Raw genomic sequence first — 21,337 nt, 5'->3', positions numbered from 1 at the left:
CTAAATTATTCAGAAGTGATGAAAACTAAGACAATATGCGCACTTGGTACAAGAAATGATATAAAATATCGAATTGCAAGAGTAAAAAAACATGCTTAAAGGAATGTTACGACCAGACGGGCTTCTTCTTGCTCACGAAGTGAATTGTAGAAACGAAAAATATTATGAATAGTTCAAGATTATGAGTCAGTTATTTCAGACACAAATCTATTGCAAAGATTTATTACGTAGAGAGGAAAATGTCAGAGAACTGGACGTTTTAATATAATAACGATCCGAAATAAAATATTTAAATGGTTCAACGCGGGTTATCAGTTAGAAATTGTAACGGCTTAAAAAGTTGATAACTGGGCTGCTCAATCTCCGCATTTGAATTCGATTGAGCATTTATGGCGGAAGCTGAAACTCCGCATAGACAGAATCAAACATTCAAGGAAGCCAGAATTATTTAAAGTCAGAAGGGAAGAATAAAATGAAAATCTTTCAGATTTCAGATTTTTAACTGTCTTCGTGTTTCGCCGCTATGTCACTGTTTCCGATCCAATATCCATCATATAAACAATGTTTTTTTTATATAAAATATATTATTTAGTATTATATCATCGGATGAATCACACGTTATTTTTGTAAGACGACACGGCCGCAAATTCTTGATCTCATTAATTTAACAATTTCGTCGAGTAATAGCTAGGTGATGAGAAAATATTGTTCCTTTGTTGTAACTGTTGTTTCTTGGATTGCATTATATCCTCGTATAGGTATCCCTCGTACAACACGGTAGTTAAGTTGCAAAAAATACCGTATTATGCGAATCCATGTTGTACGAAACAAAGAACTGATGCAAAAACAAAGATTGAGTTGGAACGATTAACAAGAGTATATTATTATTTCATATCTATGAGAAATATGTTTATTAAAATAACTAATAATTGATTAAAAGTATTATTTTTGTATTATTATTATTCTAATTGCTATTACAATAAACAAATTTTCGACTGCAGGGGGCTAAAGGGAATTTAAAATTTCTATATTCTGAAATCCCGTATGAAAATTTCACAATACACGAGTTTACTCGAACGAAAATTATCGAATGACGGTGGTTGCGTTTAAAAGTTCTGATTACGTGCCTTTTGTACGGGGATTTTCCCAATTCACCAACAGTATTCAAGCGGATCCGTGTCGTTAGAGTATTGTGTGGGCGCGATACCAATATTTCTAGTATTTAAAATTTCTCCAATATTGTTTTTTGAAGTTTAAAGCAAAAAGTTTCTCCAGATGAAGCATTTTGCATACCACTGTATCATTGAATACGTTTTCCAATAAGATGGATCAAGCTGAATACCTCAGGAGCAATGAGATTTAGAATAAACGTACTTGTATCATTTTTATCCTTTGATCAATCAATCAACAATTGGATATTTCATTAGAAAAAAGAATATTTCCTGCAAATATAAAAGTTGTCTAATTTCTTGATCGATATTTAAAATAACCGACATATTTGAAGCGACCAGAGCTAGTGGAATATTCTGCCTCCCCATCAATGGAACGTACAAGTATAGTAGATATATCACTCGTGGTATTAATGCAAACTTAAAAATTGTCGTTTAAATTGTCTTTCCTTCGAACTAATTCTACCATGTGTATACTAAATGCAATCCTTTCTTTCGATGGCACATACATCACACAGGCGTGATTTACGTAAAGTAACGTATATTAATTAATCGATAATATATTAAACGATTACTAATTCACAAGCATATAATTCGTTTAGTTAAGTACCGTGAGACACTTGGAATTTCCTTATGATAGTAAGCTATTTGTGTGTACATTAATATGTATATATACATATAATCATAGTCTTAGGTGTAACTAGGTACGCATATAAAATCATATTATTCTAGTAAGTCCTCCTTTTCGTGCGAGCAGGTCTTCAACGTAACTAGGATATTAGTTTCGTCTAATTACCCTATTAACATGAAACTAATGTAAAGTCACATGGTGCTGAATAGCGAATATCCTTTGGTGTATACTTACGACATCGAACAGCCTAGCAGTTATGTATGTTTGAAACTGCTATACTCGTACTATCGTGCAGTAAGCAGCAGGGTATTGCACGAACAGTGGATATACGAACGTTAATACTCGAAATCATGTACAATTTCAAAACGAGTCTAAATTTCATAGCAGAACGAAAGCTTCAATTTGAAACACTGAACTTTCACGATGTTAAAAACTTCATCTTTCAACGAGATTACTCACCTTCGTATCATTTTATATCGCGCGTGTTTCAAAGCCTGTTTGAGCTATGAATATCAATTAGATAGTTTGTCTTTTGTCATTTTTCTTCTTACTCGTTTAACGTTCAACGTTCTAACTATTCGAATGATTGACAAGTGACGTTTATAAGTTTCCATCGATGAACATTTAAAGTACACAAATCTAATAGAAGTTTCATGAGAATAAAGTGCAACAGTTCAAATGCAGTCGACAAAATTCGATTAAAGAAATCCGATTGAAAAAGCGATACCTTAGAAAGGAGAAAAACAAGTTGGAAGAGCTGCGAACGCAGACAAGACAGTTTCATCTGTTTTATTGTCAGATTTGAAGCTCCTGTTCGTAATACGTAATCGATATTGCGGAAATGATAATAAAGCAAAAGAAACGGCAGTATCTTCGTAACATCTTATGAACGTAGACGTCGAAAAGTTTCTGTAAATATGCGTGACGAACGAAAGGAGCAAAAACGAAAATACGTTTATCCAAAATAATATGCAGGGATTGGAGACGCGTGTAGCGTGTAGTGTCGTTTGGCGCATGTCGTCAAATACGTTAAAATATAAATGTAACTTTAGATATGCTATGCTTCGATATTGAAAACGTTCTTATAGCGAACGAGTGTTACGTCGTATGAAATGAAACGTAACAAAATATGAAACAGGCAAAAAAAAAAAATGAGGAGAGAAAAAAGAGGAAACATTACATGCATCACCAGCCACAGTTGCGATATTAAAAATACAAGGGTATTGGAAATACATGATTGAAAGCATAACGCAATGTGATAAAACGACCACTGAAAGCCGCAAAAACGACAAGTTCGAATGTTACGCGTTCCGCATTCCGTTATTGATTTTAGCGACATAAAGCAGCGAAGCAGCGATTACCGATCATAACCATTGTAATAAAGCTGAGTTCAGCCAAAGGAGAAAGATGAAAACAGGCAAGCGACAGAAATGCGAACAAAGGAAGTAATGGGTAGCAAACGAAATTAAACCTTCGTCATCCCTCTGCCTTTCTTTCCTTTTTTTCTTTCTTTCTTTTTCACGAAGCGGTAAGTGAAAGAGGTCTGTCCGCGAAGATACCCACGAGTTTTATAGTGTCATTATGTACCAGCAGAAGAGGCCCTTATGAGAATAGGTTCTCCGTCTTCCCTTCGCCAGGATACTCTTGGGGTCGGCCTTCCCGTTGCACGACAGCTTAGAGTTGCATTGTCACCTTCCGAAACTGCCAAGTCGGCGCTGGTATCACCTCCGTAGACGATATCCGGCGGTACTGTTCAACAAATGTCAAGAAGATATACAATCATTTTTTCTGTTAGATCACAGTCGACGATGGTACGTCTCATGCAAAAAGAGAATTTTCTTTGGTTCATTTCGTTCTATCTCACGCATTCTTCGGAAAAATTCATCTCGAAATAACAGGTAACAGGTTTTAATCTATGTATGGTAGGGCACGATGAATTCGATATGCAAATACTTCTATATCACAAAATATTTCCTTCGCCGTTGAGATTGAGGATGTATAAGAAGTACTTCAAGATTCATCTAGACTTTTAAAATTAGTAGTATAGCAAAAAATTACATTTTTTTTCCAAAATATCAAGAGATATTTTGTGCGTCTTCGTTTGATAGTTAAATATTATCCTCACATGCGTAAATTTCGAATGTACGCGTATACAGCGGCTCGCTAAAATATTCGTATATTTTTTATGAACATGTTAGACACGTATGTTATACGAAGTGTTTTAAAATTTCGTTAGCTGAAATGACGCCCAAATATCATGTTAAATAATAAAATAAAAAATAAAATGTATACATTTCTATTAAATAAGGTATTTTGCAGCTGTCACATATGCAAGGTAACATAATGCGAATACGAATAAACGAACATAATTTTATGATTCACTCGAAGATAATATTACTGACTTTATTTCTTCTTGTCTGAATTTAAAATATATTTTTGTGAATATATAATGTAAACACAAAAAAGTAATTCAAAATACTAGAGTTTGAAATGAATGTACTTGAACTAAATTATATATGTATATATATGTAATTATTTACGTACATACATATGTATCTACATATATAATAATTTATTTAATTTAGTATATAATTTTTAAATATACTATATATGTAATAAATAATATAAAAATGTATAATATGTAATATTTAATGTGTAATAAATATAATAAACAAATGTAATAAATAAATGTATGATAATATAAATTTATAAACGCCACAAATTTTCAAGCTTTAAATTACACACATACATATAATTTTTCTAAAGAAAATTTCTTCGTGTTACTTTGCTCTCTTTATTTATAATCATTATCTGGAAATGATTTAAGAAAATTGTTTCGATGAAATGAATGCATTGATGGATAAATATAACTTACCCTAGTACGTGTTGTTATTTATATTTTAACAAATGTAAATCTATTCTTTTTTTTCGATAATAAAATTGCATAGCTAAACTTGTAGCAACAGTGTATTCTCGTAAGTCAAAGAATAAGATATTTTACATTTTAATAGAAAGCTCCATGAAACCGATTAATAATTTCCTTCTTTGACGTGAACATATTCCTTTAATCACAGATTATGTAGAAGCTTTTGAAAGGTAAACGAGATGCAGTGTAATATTCCATAGTAAAAAGTGGTAAAACTAAGGAAGAAAGAAATTATGTCAAAGTTCGAAATTGATGAAAGACTTTTGTAGGTTAAAGTTCTCAAAAGATCCTTCTGTTCCGTAGGCACAACCCTAGGCGAAGGATATTATAATGAGACGGTCTTTAATGTTTAGTCGGTATGGGTAACTAGACTCGATTTAGGAGTAGTAAGAGATAGAGGCAGACTAAGAAATTGCTAATGTTCGAAACGTTGAGAACATAATAATTATCCCTTCAATGAATGCCTCTCGACGTTAAATGGCGAGAAAAGGAAATGGAAATAATGGTGGAAAAGGAAAAAAAGGAAGATGTGCATTTCATTGCTCGTTACATCGCAGTATAATATATTCCATCCAATGCAAATTGGAATTTATGTGGAAGAATAGTAAGAATATTTTATACGTTCCAATAAAATACGATCGTTTATTATCGCATCAAAAGGTATACGTATAATCGTTTATTAAAATATTGCAACGAATCCAGTTTAAAATCCTGAAAATTACTGTCGATTGATCTTTAGATTTGATTTGAATTATTAAAAAAAAACATGTTTTTTTTCTTTTAAACCTTGATCATTTATCCAGTTTATTTACCGTATATTGTAGGATGTTGTATACAGTTTTTGCATTTTTGTATGAAACTTTGGTTAAGAATCATATAATTTTGGAATCCTAAGAGATTCCATTTTGGATTAATCTAAGTCCACGTTCTTCCTTACTTCTTGAGTTTGATTAATTCTCAGCAAAAATATCCCTGTAGATATGCTTGTCGATTTTCGATCAATTGATAGTTTAGAATACCGGTCTCCCAGCAATTAGCAGCATCTCTGTAGTGTGCATCCAAATCCGAGAGTTACGATCCACGTGCTAAGAGTGTTGATTCTCCAAGCAATATTGTAACACGGTGTAATTGCTATTGAGCAGGCGACGATGAGTTCCTAATTACTTATTAAGGTTCGTTCATCGACCCTTCGGATCGCGAACCTAATAGCGTACCTTCCATCAATACACAGCCTCAAAAGTAGTAGATATCCATGTTCGTCTTAGAAAGTTCGCTAACTATAAAAATAATCCGAACATCTGAAAATACACGATTTTCTCATGCAGAATTGGAACGTGTTAGAAATTCATTAAGAAATGAATTCGTCACGAGATTCTTTTGCAATTCCATCAAGTTCGAAATCTGTATTTATTGCATTCTCACATTAACTATACTAAACACACTACCGACCATAGCAAGTTCTAGAATATATTTTTTCGTATCATTTCATTTCCACGACATGAGTTTTATAATGTAAAATGATAAATGAAGTATAATTTATTCGAGTTTTTCACTAAATGTAACGAGTAAGAGTAACTAATATTTAATGGCTGGCACTGTATATTAATTGCTCCTTTTATTCTACGTAATTCGTTGATTAATAGAAGGTCGTCGGTTTTAGTTTCGAGAGTTGTTCAATTATAGGACTTGTGTGGCTACTTCTGTGGGGAAGGAAGCCATTATTACAGTTTCGTTTTTATTTTTTAGTCCACTTTTATGGAATTCAAACGTAATTAATGGTACTATTTGCAATCTTGAAATGAATTTGCTTGAGATCGTTTAGAAGGTTATTATTCAATATTACTTTCTCAATGTCTTTCCTCTTGTATCGGTTTTTTCTGGATCCTGCAGCTGTAGTAACTGGTTTAATGTAATGTAATTAATTGGATGTTTTATTTTTATTTCGTTCGTATATATATATGTTGCAACAATATATGTTCTGAAATACAAACAATTTCAATGATACTATTTCCAGGTTGAAAGCGATTTTGAAATTATTCATTTCCGACTAACGAGTTTTGATTTCTAACGTATGAGTGTTACTTTCATTATTTGTTCGGGTTTCAGATTCGTTTCTTGATAATATAAAATATCCGGTCAACATTTGTTAGGTAAGATCTGCAATTGTGGCAGTGTGTCGAGATAAGCGAGAAAAGAAACCATTTAAGCCCTAACGAAATATCGCTATTATCATTCTCGGTTACGAAACATACGTACTTACATACACACATATGTATTAGTTGTATAATGAGTCTATAAATTCATTTTCTGTCTCTGTGTTACCAAGTGATTTACAATCAAATTATACTATTGTATTTCTGTGTGATGTGCATATTATAAATAGAATAATGGATTTATGCAAGACCATTATCAATATGTGATTACTTGTTAATACATTTCGAAGATCATTATTAAGTTCTTTTGGAATGGTTGAATTTCGAATAACATATTAATTAATTTACATATCCAGGTACTATATATATATATATTTTAGCAAAGTTATCAGATTGGGATACCACAGAAAATTTGATTGCGGAATATTAATTTTGCTTTTTGCTGGCTAAGTTATGTTGCCAATATTTCAATGTGGACATTTTACAATTTTCTGCATCCGTTACATTTATATATTAATGATTTACATATTAATAGAGTATGCTCTTCCGCTACTAGTAACGTATTTGTAATTTATTATGGAATTTCTAGTTGTAACTCGATTGTAGATGGGAGCATGCCCGTAGGTTGTGTGCAGTAGCGTTTCTGAAATTTAGTAAAGTCGGTAGAGTTTACGTTATCTGGTGCTGTGTCGAGTAGAATCTACTTGTATGACTTTTCATTGTAACGAAATAGCCAATTTTCCTGGTAACTGCGAATTTTCCGCATTAGATTTTTTCTTGTGCATTAATAAACGTTTATTGCTTATCAATAACCCTATAAAATAAAGAATGGACTAGTTTGTAAACATCAAATCGTAAAAATGGCAAGCTCAATGCTCTACTGATTTGATCTTCCTTCTTTTTTTTTAAATTTCTTAAACGAGTTCATGCTAGTGATACATTTGATGAACCGATGAACATCTCTGTGCATAAATATCAGGTCGCTTGCTGGTTCCATATAAAACGTGGTAATCGATCTAGATTATCAGGCAAAGCAAAATTTTGCATCGACAGAAGATAACTATTTGAAATATACGATAAAAGTTGGCAGACACTTTTTCAAATAGTTACATAAAAATAGTGCATTGCGGCTTTCCCATTCTACCCCAAATCTGAATTTTATTTATAGGATCATTTGCAGTATTTGTAGGATCGGATAACGATAAAAGAATATAAATAAAAATTTGACGAAACAGTCATCAAAAGACACGACGGGTAAAAATGGAACAGGAATCTAATTTAATTGCACATATGTATAATTGTTGAGATTATTGTAATATCGAATATGTGTGTTATTCATAGTCTAGGACTTTAAACGAGATAATAAAACTTAACTTTTTGATGATTTATTAATGATTTACCTAAGGCAACCTTTCGTCTCAATACTTAGAAAAAAGTTTAATAGTTTTAGTTTTAAGCAGCTGTTGTTAATAATAATATTTTGATTCTATTTTCACGTAACTGATCATTTTTTACTAAAATTTGCGATTTTTGCACTGATAGATCAGTTCTGCTTCCGGATTCGTATTCGCAACCAGATAATATCACATAGTGGGTATTATAGGATTCAGAAAGATTTTAATTTATCGGACAATATAATTTGTAAGTCACAAATTAATGTCTGATTAAGTTATGACTGACACGTTTTATCATATACATAATACAATGCAATGACTTTTGCAGATTTACATATAACGATAATATGTGACAATATACTATTGCTCTATTGTAACATTAGAAATATATTTATATTACTAATTAATAAAAATATATACATTGTTATGAAAGAAAATTTGTCCATCTGCCTTTGTAAATACCTTTGAAGAAATTGTAAATGAAATACATGAAATTTGTATCGTAAGACAGTGAAACTAGAGTTTTACGAAGACAGACAAATAGGTGGATCGATTTATTGGCAATGGCCCAATGACATTGGTTTTGCTTTTTTTCCGGACGTGGAAATTGTGTCTAGTGAAGCAACACAGAGTGCGAAAAAAGTCGTAAAAGAAATATTTCTTTTTAAGGGTGAGAAGAAGCTTGTACTTTCTTGACATCGGATGGTTAGTCGTTATAGTATTTTATTTAAATCAATAATCACGAATGCATCAAAAACTATCGACGATATTGGCAGATGTTTCGAATAAACGTGTTATTATGGAAATCATAATTTGCATTAATAATGCAATAAAATCATTGATGTAAAAAGAATATTGAATCTCGGGTGATATTTTAACATCTTCCTTGGAAATTTTCGACTTCTATCTGCAACATCTGATACTACTATTGAAAAAATATTCACGAAGGAATCGATTTAAATAAGACATTCTGCATACTTGTACAGAAGTATAAGGAACGAGAAAACGAATTCCTTCGATTGCATAATTAAATCTAGTGATTTGAAATCCTAATTGTTTGATAGATCGTTCTAGGTAGAAGTCCAGTTAGCTTTCTCCATCGCTAGATCGGTACAGATTTGATATATTTTTCGCAATACGGGTAAAAGAAATATTTACGTAACATCTTGAAGATTTTTATCCGACTTTGGGAAAATGGCACGGTTATCTCAATTTTCGATGACGGAAATATGGAACCATATTACATGCATAAACTCTCACGCACAGACGAGTCACTTAACTTTCTACCCTTATCTCTGCCACTGTAAATTACTTGTACGCTATTTGTTAGATGAAAAACATATTTTGACTAAAAACCGTATGGTATCATGGTAAAGCGTATAACGTAATATTTGATTAAATTCTTGTTACGTTGCTTTTTTATCGAAATGACAGTTTGAGTTTATTAAAAATAACATATGTCGTTTAGTTCCGCAGTTTGGAAAAGTATCGAACGTTGGGCAAAAAAGTTATTGGGGTGTATTTGTTCAGAAAACAGTAATTACCGAAGTATATTGTACGCCTCATTTGGTGTCATACAAGTTTGTGAGAAAAATTTTTTCATATAGCAAACGTTTCACGTGTAATTTAAGCTAGCAAAGTCAGGTAATCTACCCTGTACATTTATTCAAGTAAACAAGAAATATATTGGATTTAATTTCTACGTCTTATATTTATTCTATATAATTTGCAATAAGACTTTTCCTAAATAGTACCGACCTAATTAGATTTTTTTTTAGAAATATGTTGTTTAGTATGTGTTTCATAAAAATTATAAATATACAATAATAAAATAAAATATACAAAAATAATACAATTAAATATTGTATTTTCTAACTTTTCAACGATATTTCAAATAAAGTGGTATAGAACGAATTTGTATCGCTTATATTAGAAGCTTCATAAATTAAAGAGATATAATATGATCCTTTTTAAATGGTTCTAAATTTGTATTCATTTCATTGTACTATTTCTCTACTTACTTTTACAAAACTGAAATATTTATTATATCGTATTCAGTGTTTAAATAAATACATTTTCAAAGTAACGCCTTTATCACATCGATTTCAAATGGAAAAGTTAACTGGTAAAGTTATTTAAATAATTTTCCAAGCAATTATTTCTAACAAGGTAAAAGTTTTATCATTGTAAACAGATTCGAGAGTCTACCTCCAGAGTAGTTTCGATAACAAGATTAGCTAGTTATTAGGATTTCTTTGTGCCTCGATCGCGACAATTTACTACCACAGTAATTTAAATCACGCCGGTATTTGAATAGAAAGATTAAATGTTCGATTACCATATTAACCCTTCGTCATTTTGCGAAGTAACATTCATTACAGCCTCCGCTAATTGCAGTATATTTCATTGCGGCACCATATATGTATAATTTGTACGATTTAAACCCTGTCCAATCCTATTGCGTGCATTAAATAACATGAGAAATTGTGAAAACCGTTTACGTCATCACGATCTAAAACGCAATACAAAATCTTTAAATTAATATAATTAACCTCGTTTATTTAAATATTTCAACTTTTGCGTAGCTTATCATAAATTCCAAGTTTCATGAAATTTTTTTCCGCGTTTCATTTCGATGGAACGAGAAAATATGCCAATTAACAGCAAAAATTTTTCGGTGATTTTAGTTTTTCGACATTCATCATTCAACATAGATGCGGTGTAAAATCCTAATTAATAGCAATTATATTCGTTCACTATTTATGCTTTGACTTGATACATATATTCGGTCTTTGCCCGGGACATTATATAATGTACAACCTTCTATAGAAATAAAATTTTTAACAATGAAAATTTTTCGAATTTCTACTGGTTTGGTAAACGTTCTGTAGTTCGTGAAACGATTGTTACACAGCGAAATTGTAAAGCTTCTGACCCCTCGATACCGTACAACTTTCATTTGAAACGTTTTTTCGTATTTCTCATAGTTACAGAAATAATCGCGTATAGATACTCGAACGGACATACTGTACGCATTTCGGCTTCATCAATTATTGTTTTCGCCAAACGCGAATGCGGATTTATGGGCTACGTTGATGGTATACGTACAACACATACATATGTATGTATATGCGTTAATCGTCCTCAAAGAAATAAGAAATTAAATATTAAAATTAAATAGTATTTAAATTCTTTCGTTTCAATGTTTATACAAATTTATCTCGATTTGAACGTACATATTTATATATTTATAATGCGTTCTGATAAACCGTGATGCTTCACGCTGAAAAAAGATATTGCTCGGAGGGTGAGATCATATCGTCTCGCTAATAGCAAGTCGCTGTACATATCGTGACAGCGATTCATATTTTTTTTAATTATTATATATACATATATATTATGAAGGTTTATAATTCAGATTCATATTTTTGACACCTGCCTTCTTTTGTCACATATTAATATTTCACACACTCAAACCTTACTCGATAAATGCTCTTTAAAAAGGCGAGAACTGTATCAAAATCCATCCAATATTATTTTTATTATACTATTTTATATTATTTTATTATACTATTATTATTAATTTTATTTTATAATATGTATAGATACATGCAGTTATAGATATAATAGTATTTGTAACACAAAGAAAACATTCGTTACTAGCAGACGTTCTGTTCAAATAAAAGAATATTCGAATGGAAAAATGTTTCGATATTAGAACATTCGAATAATAGAGGTTCGAATATAGGAAGCCGTACGATGTTAATCAAAATAAAGAAGAATTGCTTTGTATGGAATGTAAACAATTCTTACCTAAAATGTCCAAACATCCGAGTTCTGATATCATCGGGCTGGTGTTAATCTGACACATGTAACAATCTCTATCCGACTCCTTCAACTGACGAATGTGCAGCCGCCACGTGCCGTTGACGACTTCCTCCGTGGCTTGGCTACTTCCTGTCACCCCGAAGGCGTTACCGGACGCTCCACCGGACCCGGAACATCCGCTGGTCTCATAGGAGACCGAGATACGTGCATTGTGCGTTACCGTTCTAGTGTGGACTGAGAGAATCGTCTGGTCCGAGGCACGTAGCCAGCCAACCTGGAAAATCCATTGTCATTTCCTTACCTTTGCCGTGCCAACGACCAACTCTTTACCGTAACAGAAATTTTCATGTAGCGGCTCGAATAATTTTAATACTAATGATTTTTCGATACATTCGCATATTGCATCGATCGAGACTCTTTGCTATTCTTTACGTATTAGGTTGTCTTGAATGGTTGAAAGGTGCACTTTCATACAAACGTGAAACCAAGTTTATGAAATATCGCGGTGTTTATCTCAACAGAACAAAATGGATCGTACATAATTCGACAAAATTATATAAACCAAAAAACATTGTGTGTCTATTATTTCCTCATAAAACGAAAGACAACCTAATATTTCCTTTGCGAATACTTTCTTTCGTATATGGATTTAATAGTCGTATGCTTCGTCACGCTTTTCATTTTGTCTTTATCATACCATTTATGATCAGCGTGAGAAAGATATAGGGTCAATCATATTTATCTTTTTTAAATTAACCAATCATTGATTCAATTATCGACTTAATCTATCATCGTAGATTGTTGTTCGCCACCTTGTATTTCATAGGAATTAATGGACACGAAAATTAATCGGAAGCAGAGGAATATACTGGGGAGAATCGTGAGAGAAACGAGCAAGAAGCGAAATTCGACGAGGAAATGCGGCCTTTTTTTTAGAAAAATGAGACGACAACGAATGTGATATAGAAATATGAAGGTGTTACGTGTAATTAATTTTAAAGTGAAAATTGATCGTTTATTCTTTCGTCGTTAGTTTCCCTTCGTTTCGGCAAGTACGACATATTGATCGACGAGAGAAAATATTCCACACACAGAAATCGCATTAATTTCTGTCGATTTTCGTTATACCATAATCCAGTCATCCTTAGAGCATTCAATTTGAAAATAATATGAAAGTAAAACAACGTTTATAAGTTTGGCTGGCATTTTCTCTCATAAAAGATCTCCAGAAACTATTTGGATCTGACTGGGGGCCGAGCTTATCTTAATCCATCCCTGCCTGCCAAGCTGCCTTGAGTGGCTTTCTATAGACCGAATATTTCATCTAGGTGGATACTTTACGGGTGGAATCTGTCGCCAGGGAAAATGTGTCTTCTCCGTCTCTACTTACTCCTCAATCCACCATCCAGTTCCGATTCTCTCTTTCTCTCTTCTTCCCAACACATACACACATATTACCTCCCCTTTCTCTACTATCTCCTTCTTCACGCTTTCTGTGCTTCCATTTCCCTCGACCGTTCCCTCTTCCTCTTCGAATATATAGATTTCGATCGAAAAACTTATTACTAAATATAGCTAACGTTGGAAGGAGGATAACTCTCGGTTGGATTAGGAACGAGAGGTACTCGAGGGAAAATTTTTCGCAGAAGCGTACACAAACGTTGAACTGCAGTACCTATCGCTTGATGGAATTAATCGTTTTTCTTTCTTCTTTAATTAAACGACTTATGCGGATCTAAGCACAAATATGTTTCTCTGTTATGTGGTTATGCGATTTTTAACGACACATTACATTATTTAACACGTTGTTACACGTTTTTAAATACGAGACATTGGAAGAGAGAGTGGGTAATGGAAAAAAAAGGAAGAGTGGGAGAGAGAGAGAGAGAAAGAGAGAGAGAATCTGTCAGCTTCGGTGATTTAATTTTGTCGCATACTTGTCGCTTTTAAATTCTGACTGACATTTTTTAATTTGACACTTTGCCCGTTTTGAACGAAGTTTCGTACAAGATTATTCATCACCGAACGTTATTAAAATTCGTTGTACCTTTCAATGCACATTACTGCTTGATCTTCTATGATACAAAAAGAAAACATATGCACGTCGGTGATTGTAACGCTTGCTATACGTGTAATATCGACACTTTCACGTTACTTTTTACGTATTATTCATAAAGTTGTATTGTGAATAATATCACTTTGTAAATAATTGAATATATTAACGATAAAACAAAAATGGTAAGATGTATTTTAGTTTAGCTTACTTCATTCTTGGTTGGAGAATTCTTAAACTGTGCGTAAGATCTTAAGAGTAAAACTAGCGATTCAAAAATTCTATTAAACCTGTTATATTAAATCTGTTAGATTAGGTGGTAAAGATTAACTGAATCCAGCAATGCCAAAGAGGATTTCATTATTTTTATACTTTACGAAATAAATACAAAAATTATCGTATAACTCTCAGTTTTGATTTGACTTTATGTGTATATTGAATTAGAAATGTGTGTGTGTGTGTGTGTGTGTGTGTGTGTGTGTGTGTGTGTGTGTGTGTGTGTGTATATACATTTTTTATACAACGAATGCTGTATTTTGCAACGTTTTGAATATGAGTAGAACTAAAAATATTAAGTTATCTTTCGTAATTTTATAATCGTAGATATTTGTGAAATATTTTTGTTTCGCTTTCATGAATCATTACCGTAAAGTAGTGAGAGTTTATTTATATTCAATTACCTTATATTTTCCAATATTGCGAACACAGCAAGAAAAAACGACTTCACGGCCGATTGCAGCTGTTTGATTTCCAACTGGAGCGATAAATACAGGTCCCGCAGCAGTGCTTGAATCTGAAATAAAAGATATTTTTTTATGAATTTATATATTCTATTTATAAAACAAAATACGACAAATAAAAATTATGATAGAAAATGTGGATTTATGTATGTGGTGTTCGAAAATTATTTGTCTCGACCATCGTACACCTTTAGATGAGTGAAGATATGTACAAAAAAGTAGCTACAAAACTGACATTGATCGAGGAATTCAGGGTCAAATTTTTGTATTACCTCGTATCCTACTCATCGTGAGAATAGAAGATCTCAACGGAACTCTGGATTACAATCCAACTGTTTTTCTTTTTTTTTTTTGGAAAAAAATGTTTAAAAATAAGAGCCATTTAAACGTATATTCGCTCCACTCGCAATGACACACGAAAATATTCCATATGTAGTTTATATGATATTAAAGAATAAATATGCCTATTGGCGATAATGCGTAATGATACGATGATGAATATGCGCAAAGAATATTTTGCCCGAAGGTCATTTGTTCGAAGCTGGTACTAGTTTGCATATAGATCAATCTTTTTCTTTTCTATTGCGTGTTATAGCTGGCATTAGAATGCGAGTTTATTTACATCGACACTGGCGGACTCAGCATAAAACGCGAGAGAACTCGATGTAAGTAAACATGTTTACTTAACATGTCACACTACAAATATGTATCTAGAGGACCTGATCGCTATGAGCTTCCTAAGGTATCTCCGCCACTCGCTTTCCTAAATGTTATACAGATAAGTATTTGAAATGATGTTCCTTTACTACAATGCCAGAAATGGAAGTAAGCAATAATGGGGTTAAGATCACAAGTTCTAATTATTCTGTCATATTGTCTGTCATGTTGTAAGTTGTTCATTGTAAACGCCTTGCTTTAATTTCGTCAAGGAAAATGAGCGGCGCTTCGAATAAACACGGTGCAATACTACGACACAATTTTAATTGAAGTTCAACGACAACTATGACAGATACAGTACGTTTATAAAAGATACATTAGTCTTGGCGTTAAGCGTGATTAAAACGCACTGGCTGAAGAATATTGAGATATTATCGAAAAGGCCGCTGTTGAATATCACCGTGACAATCTGCGTTCTGCCAGAAGGCGATGCTCACGGTGCCATGGCATCGTAGTTAAAGCCAGCAAAATTAATATTCCAATAAATGTTTCTGAAAGAAATCTGGCAAAGAAACGTGGTGCGATAGTCACAAAATTATCTTTGATCGCCGGCGACGTGTACAATCTCGATAAAAATAAAGTTCATGCTAAACTCTAATTTTGCGAGTCGATGGTTATTCCAAGGTCATATCGTTACAAGTACGCTTTGAATGCATTCTAATGTCAGCTACAATACGTAGAAGGAAAATGATACGCATTTAAGTACAAAAGCACATCGAAGCATCTATGAAAGATAATATGACATTGGCGCGATAATTTACTTTTCGCCGCGTATTGTCCCTTTCACGTTGTTCGAATTGTAAGTAAAATATTTTTTGTTAGAATTGAATCAGAATTGAAAGAGATGTTTAGATAGCCTGTTCTAAGCGAAACGTCTGTACATAAATGCGCAAAAAATGTAATACGATCAAGCGGTGCATTGTGTAAGTACGTATTTTTAAATTGTAAAATAACAAATTACCGTGACTCTTTTTCATTTCAACAGTGATACAACCATAAACTTTTTATGTCTAATCAATTGATACATTGTTTGTTTGACGATTTTTCGCGATTGAAATCGATGTTTTTAATCTTTATTGGATTGATCTATATCGTTCGTTATCATTTTTAACTTCACCGTTAAACATTTATGTTTATATATCGTATATTCATTCAAATTATTGAAAGATTTTTATGTTTGAATCGTAATATTACCTCGAATATCATAGTCATAATATCATAATCAGATCTGAGTGAATTTCCTTTTTCTTTTTTCTAGTTATCAAGTATATCGTAATCAATTCTCGTTGAGAATTATAAGCAAGTTAGGCTGGCATGATACAGTGGCATGCGGAGTAATTTGAAATTACTCACAGTTGGCTTTTATGCGAGTGAATGTTCTACTTCAGCTGAATCTATTGTGTAGTTCTAGAGGCTAGTGTCTTTTTAGTCTGCGGATGTGTTCTGTACTGTCCAACAGTTGGGTCACCGGTGGGTTCGGGTGATTGCTTACACGTGTATTATATCTATTGCTGTACTTTGATATTTCTCCTTTTATTGTGAGTATCTTTAGGTCGCGATGGATTGTTTCTCTGGTTACGCTTCACAGAGCGTTCATTGATATTCAATCATTGAAATTTAAATTAAATTAAGTTATATTAGTAAAAAGCAAACATGATTCCAATAATTCATGATATCTTTAATTATTGATCTTCTTAATTTAGTTAGTGATCTGGGGCAAAAGTAATGTGAAACTTCTTAAAAGCAAAAATTGTTTCTATTCTAATTACATATTAAAAAATCTTTTAATTCTTCGAATCTTTCAAATGTGAACAGAAGTAGTTCTTCGTTTCTCTTGGATATGACATGTTTTCTTCTTTCCTAAGATTCAATTACTTGCTCCAGAAGAAATATCACCTTCATTTTGTCGTCAGACATCGTACAGTTAATTACAGATAACGTGTTCGTAATTCAATGTGTTATGGGTCGATATAGTTGAATATATATATGGCATTATGTGCCTTTGTATCACATTTTTTTTATTCATTTTATAATTCCTGATAGAATAGAGGACGTTGATATCGTCTTACTGAAACCTACCTGTATTATCTTCTTGATTCGTATTAAATCAACGCTATAATAAAATTGCAATATGACTGGAGAAACTTCTTTATCAATTAAACCTAAGAAAGTTACTATTTATTTTAACATTGCATGAAATAAATTGTTCGTCTTTTTTTATAATCGAAGCTTCGCTGAATTAGACAATTTTTTAAATTACAGTAAAATATATAAAAATATACAATACACACATATACGTATATAATGCAAAAATTATCATTGCCATATTATTTCCCGTTTATTTACGCATAATTCTCTTTGAAGGATGTAAGACTACGCATATCTACGTCACAAACTTGTAAAATATTCTGCCTTTGCAGCAAGACATACAATAATGAAACTGGGAAGAGCTTGAGCATAAGACTCAAAGAGCATGAAACATACACCAGATTGGATTATGTACAATCGACCGTAACAGAGTACGAAAAGAATCGAGTGGAGAATGTAAGACTAAAACTACAGTCTAACATCAACAGACATATTGATCACTATCAGCTCAACATCATCTGAGACACGTTTTCCCAATTTTTTAGCTGTACTACTTAGATTCTTCTTTTATACTTCTATTCAATTCTATTCAATTCTGAATATCTTTAGAACCGTAGAATAACACTCGATAATCGTTGGACGAACGATGAACTAAACTATTGACGACGCAAACAGTAAGTACTTAAATTGAAAAGGTCATCAAAACACGGATGTATAAAGTTCTCGTCTTAATTTTCTCATAAAATTCAGGACTTGTCTGTTTTTTTAACGTTAGCTAAAACGTTACCTGCTTTTTCTCTCTGCCATATTTCTAGTGGTTTGATTTAAAATTAAAATAACCATAACTCTTTATCTCTCACGCTTAAAATTCATTGCAACCAATCCGACCCCTGCTGTAGTTATCCGAAAAATATAAATTGGAAATGGCGATTAAAAATTTATTGTTTCGTTATTGCTATCCATTAGCGACAACCGATTATTATTACAAACTGTTATTATGACTTTGGTATCGTCGATACGACAAAATTATTATTTTCATGTAGTTCCCCTTAAACGCGAATTCTTTCAAACCTATCAAAAAACATTTATTCAATTGACGATTATTTTTAAATCTAGTCGCACGATTATCTTTGCATTTTAATGATGGTACGCCAGTTGAATAATCAACTGCTCTTCATTGATTTGATGTGCAGCGTACCGAGGCCATTGTTACGTCGTGCGATCGTTGCAGTATATTAGTGTCAGATGTCGTTTACGAAATATAATTTACTGTTCTATCAGTTTAATTACATTTACAAGGGATGCTGAAAATAAATACTTTGGATTTTAAGCCATGCCTACAGGCTATTAATCATTAATTTGTCGATACTTCCTTGATTGATTCCCAATACGTTGGAAGTTGTTGGAAAGCCTGTTCAATACTGTAATGCAGTATCACAACGTTTTTAACAGATGTTGCGTATTTATCGAATTTCAAGTGTGCGTTGCAAGTAAAAATTCGATACAAATTCTAGTCGATTCTAAATAATAATAAATTCTACTCCACGTCCAGTCCAATCCACGTATTTAAACAGTTGCAATAAACCATCTGTATACATGTACGAACAAGGTTTTCAACAACTTCGAACAGTACTAGGAGGTACCGAAAGTACTTACGATTAGTACAAAAATCTAGTTAATGACAAAACGTCTGCGGGGCATTTACAAATCAAATAAAACGTACGTATGTTCATCGTTGAATTAATTCTTGAATTGGGTGATATTAAGCAGCCACCTATATACATATTCAGTATACATAAGAGGATTGCGCTACGTTTGCAAGACTCAAACATTTCCATCGAGTGATTCTGATAGTTAGAATCGTGACAGTCTCAGAACTTCGATTTATATATACAATACGTTGATATAGCTGACGATGAATTGTAAATTCGTTCGGCGTTTACAGTATATAGTATGACGAATTGTAATATTCTATCTCTATTACAAATTAGCATAAGGATATGTTCTTCCGATGCACGAATCTGCTAATAAAGGTTCAAGCTTGAGTCACGTTCAGCGGAAACGTGACCTAATGTACATATGTTGACAAGTTAGTAAATAGATGCTGTAAAATATCTTGCACACAAGTATCTTAGTATCGAGGTTACTGACAAAACGTAGTAAATTATATATCATTATTATAATATATAAATAAAATAATACATTTCATCTATAAAACAACCAATCTTATATATTTATTTTCCCACTATATATTGTTATTCAAATAATATTTTATATATTTATTTATGGTACATAGAGCAAAGAAGCAAACTAACTACTGGGATAAAAGTTTATTTCTATAATATCCAATCCTTGGTAATGACATTGATGAATTGTATTAAAGGTATTTATACCTACAGTGGCTCGCAAAGGTATTAGTACGCTTATCATAGAACATTTTTATACGCATATTGCCCGTGTTGTATAAAATTTCATAATTTTATTATATATTGCAGCCTTATAAAATTTTTAACTTTTGACATTTCATCAGCACTATAATGATACTCAATTTGCTTCTATTGGCAAGATTTGAATGCAATCTGAAAATTATACACAGAAATAGCAAGAAAAAATTAGTATACTATGTGAATAGTCACCTCAAGTATACAAAAAGTATGAAAGATGATCCCACTTAATTACAAGACTTACTAATAATGTGGATGGTTGCCTGTTTAAGTACGTAATAATTTAAGTAAGTAATAATTTCTGTACATTTTCAGAGTCCATTATTTATATAAAAATGGCAATCCAGTGTCTCTACGTAAAATTTCAAAATGTTTCGTATAATAGAGAAGATGTCGACAAGTGAAGAAATACTTCTGTGAACCACTGTAAATGATCGATGTTTCAAAGACAGACGATAAGGTAGACTGTACGGCGACTTGGGACAGCGTGTCAAACTTGGTCGACTAAATAACGAAATACTATTGTAGGCGTGATAGATTGACAGTCTGATAGAATGTTTAAAGCTGTTCGACACGATTGTGAGAAAAGACGTCTGGCGTAACCTGCGGACGGAGGCGCAGTGAAAGCCGGTGGTGACGTTTTGGCTTCACCAAAGTGAAGTAAGGAGTAACGTGATGAGACTATAGTCTCATAGCTCTAAGTCCTATGATTAGATGAGCTTTGCGAACCGTTTCTCGCTACCGGTTACACTTTTCAACATATACTGTACGATTGAATTTATTTGCGTTTGCAAACACGATGAAGCTCTTGAATTATTAATTGATGAAACATCCAATATTCTATTGAACATTTTTCTATTACAAACTGGTATACCAAAAATCATTTTTTTTTTTTTTTTTTTTTAGAAAAGATCGCATTACACATCGTGCTTACGGTATTTTGTATTGGACATTTAGTAAGATTGTCTCGCAAGAATTTGTCGTTGTCGCAACATTTAATTGCTAGTATTGATTATTCTGAACGATTACGTTACGTTAAAATAGCAAACAAAAATTTATCGCTGCGAACGATTTTGGACAGTTCTGAATAACGAAGAAAATATTTTTGCGACAGTTGGAAATTTTTACCGATATCTGCGTATCTTATCGTTAACTACATAAACGAATTCTTCGCTTTGTTATTTTTAAGCAATA

The 21,337-nt window shown here is 32.4% G+C and overlaps 1 protein-coding gene across 1 annotated transcript in view; it reads right to left on the bottom strand.

The window, feature by feature from the left end:
* The window catches only part of LOC132908867 (lachesin-like), a 92,691-nt gene that overhangs the window by 12,150 nt on the left and 59,204 nt on the right, over nucleotides 1–21,337 (bottom strand). Inside the window, exons 2-4 of the mRNA XM_060963249.1 lie at nucleotides 14,835–14,947; nucleotides 12,087–12,375; nucleotides 3,388–3,549 (exon numbers count right to left, since the gene is read on the bottom strand). Of these exons, the coding sequence (XP_060819232.1) occupies nucleotides 3,388–3,549; nucleotides 12,087–12,375; nucleotides 14,835–14,947 (564 nt within the window). The remainder of the gene's footprint in view (nucleotides 1–3,387; nucleotides 3,550–12,086; nucleotides 12,376–14,834; nucleotides 14,948–21,337) is intronic.

Source organism: Bombus pascuorum, chromosome 7 (genome assembly GCF_905332965.1).
Source record: "Bombus pascuorum chromosome 7, iyBomPasc1.1, whole genome shotgun sequence".
Lineage (NCBI taxonomy): Eukaryota > Metazoa > Arthropoda > Insecta > Hymenoptera > Apidae > Bombus > Bombus pascuorum.
Note: the sequence above shows the minus strand (reverse complement) of the source record. Positions and strands in the feature narration are given on the sequence as shown.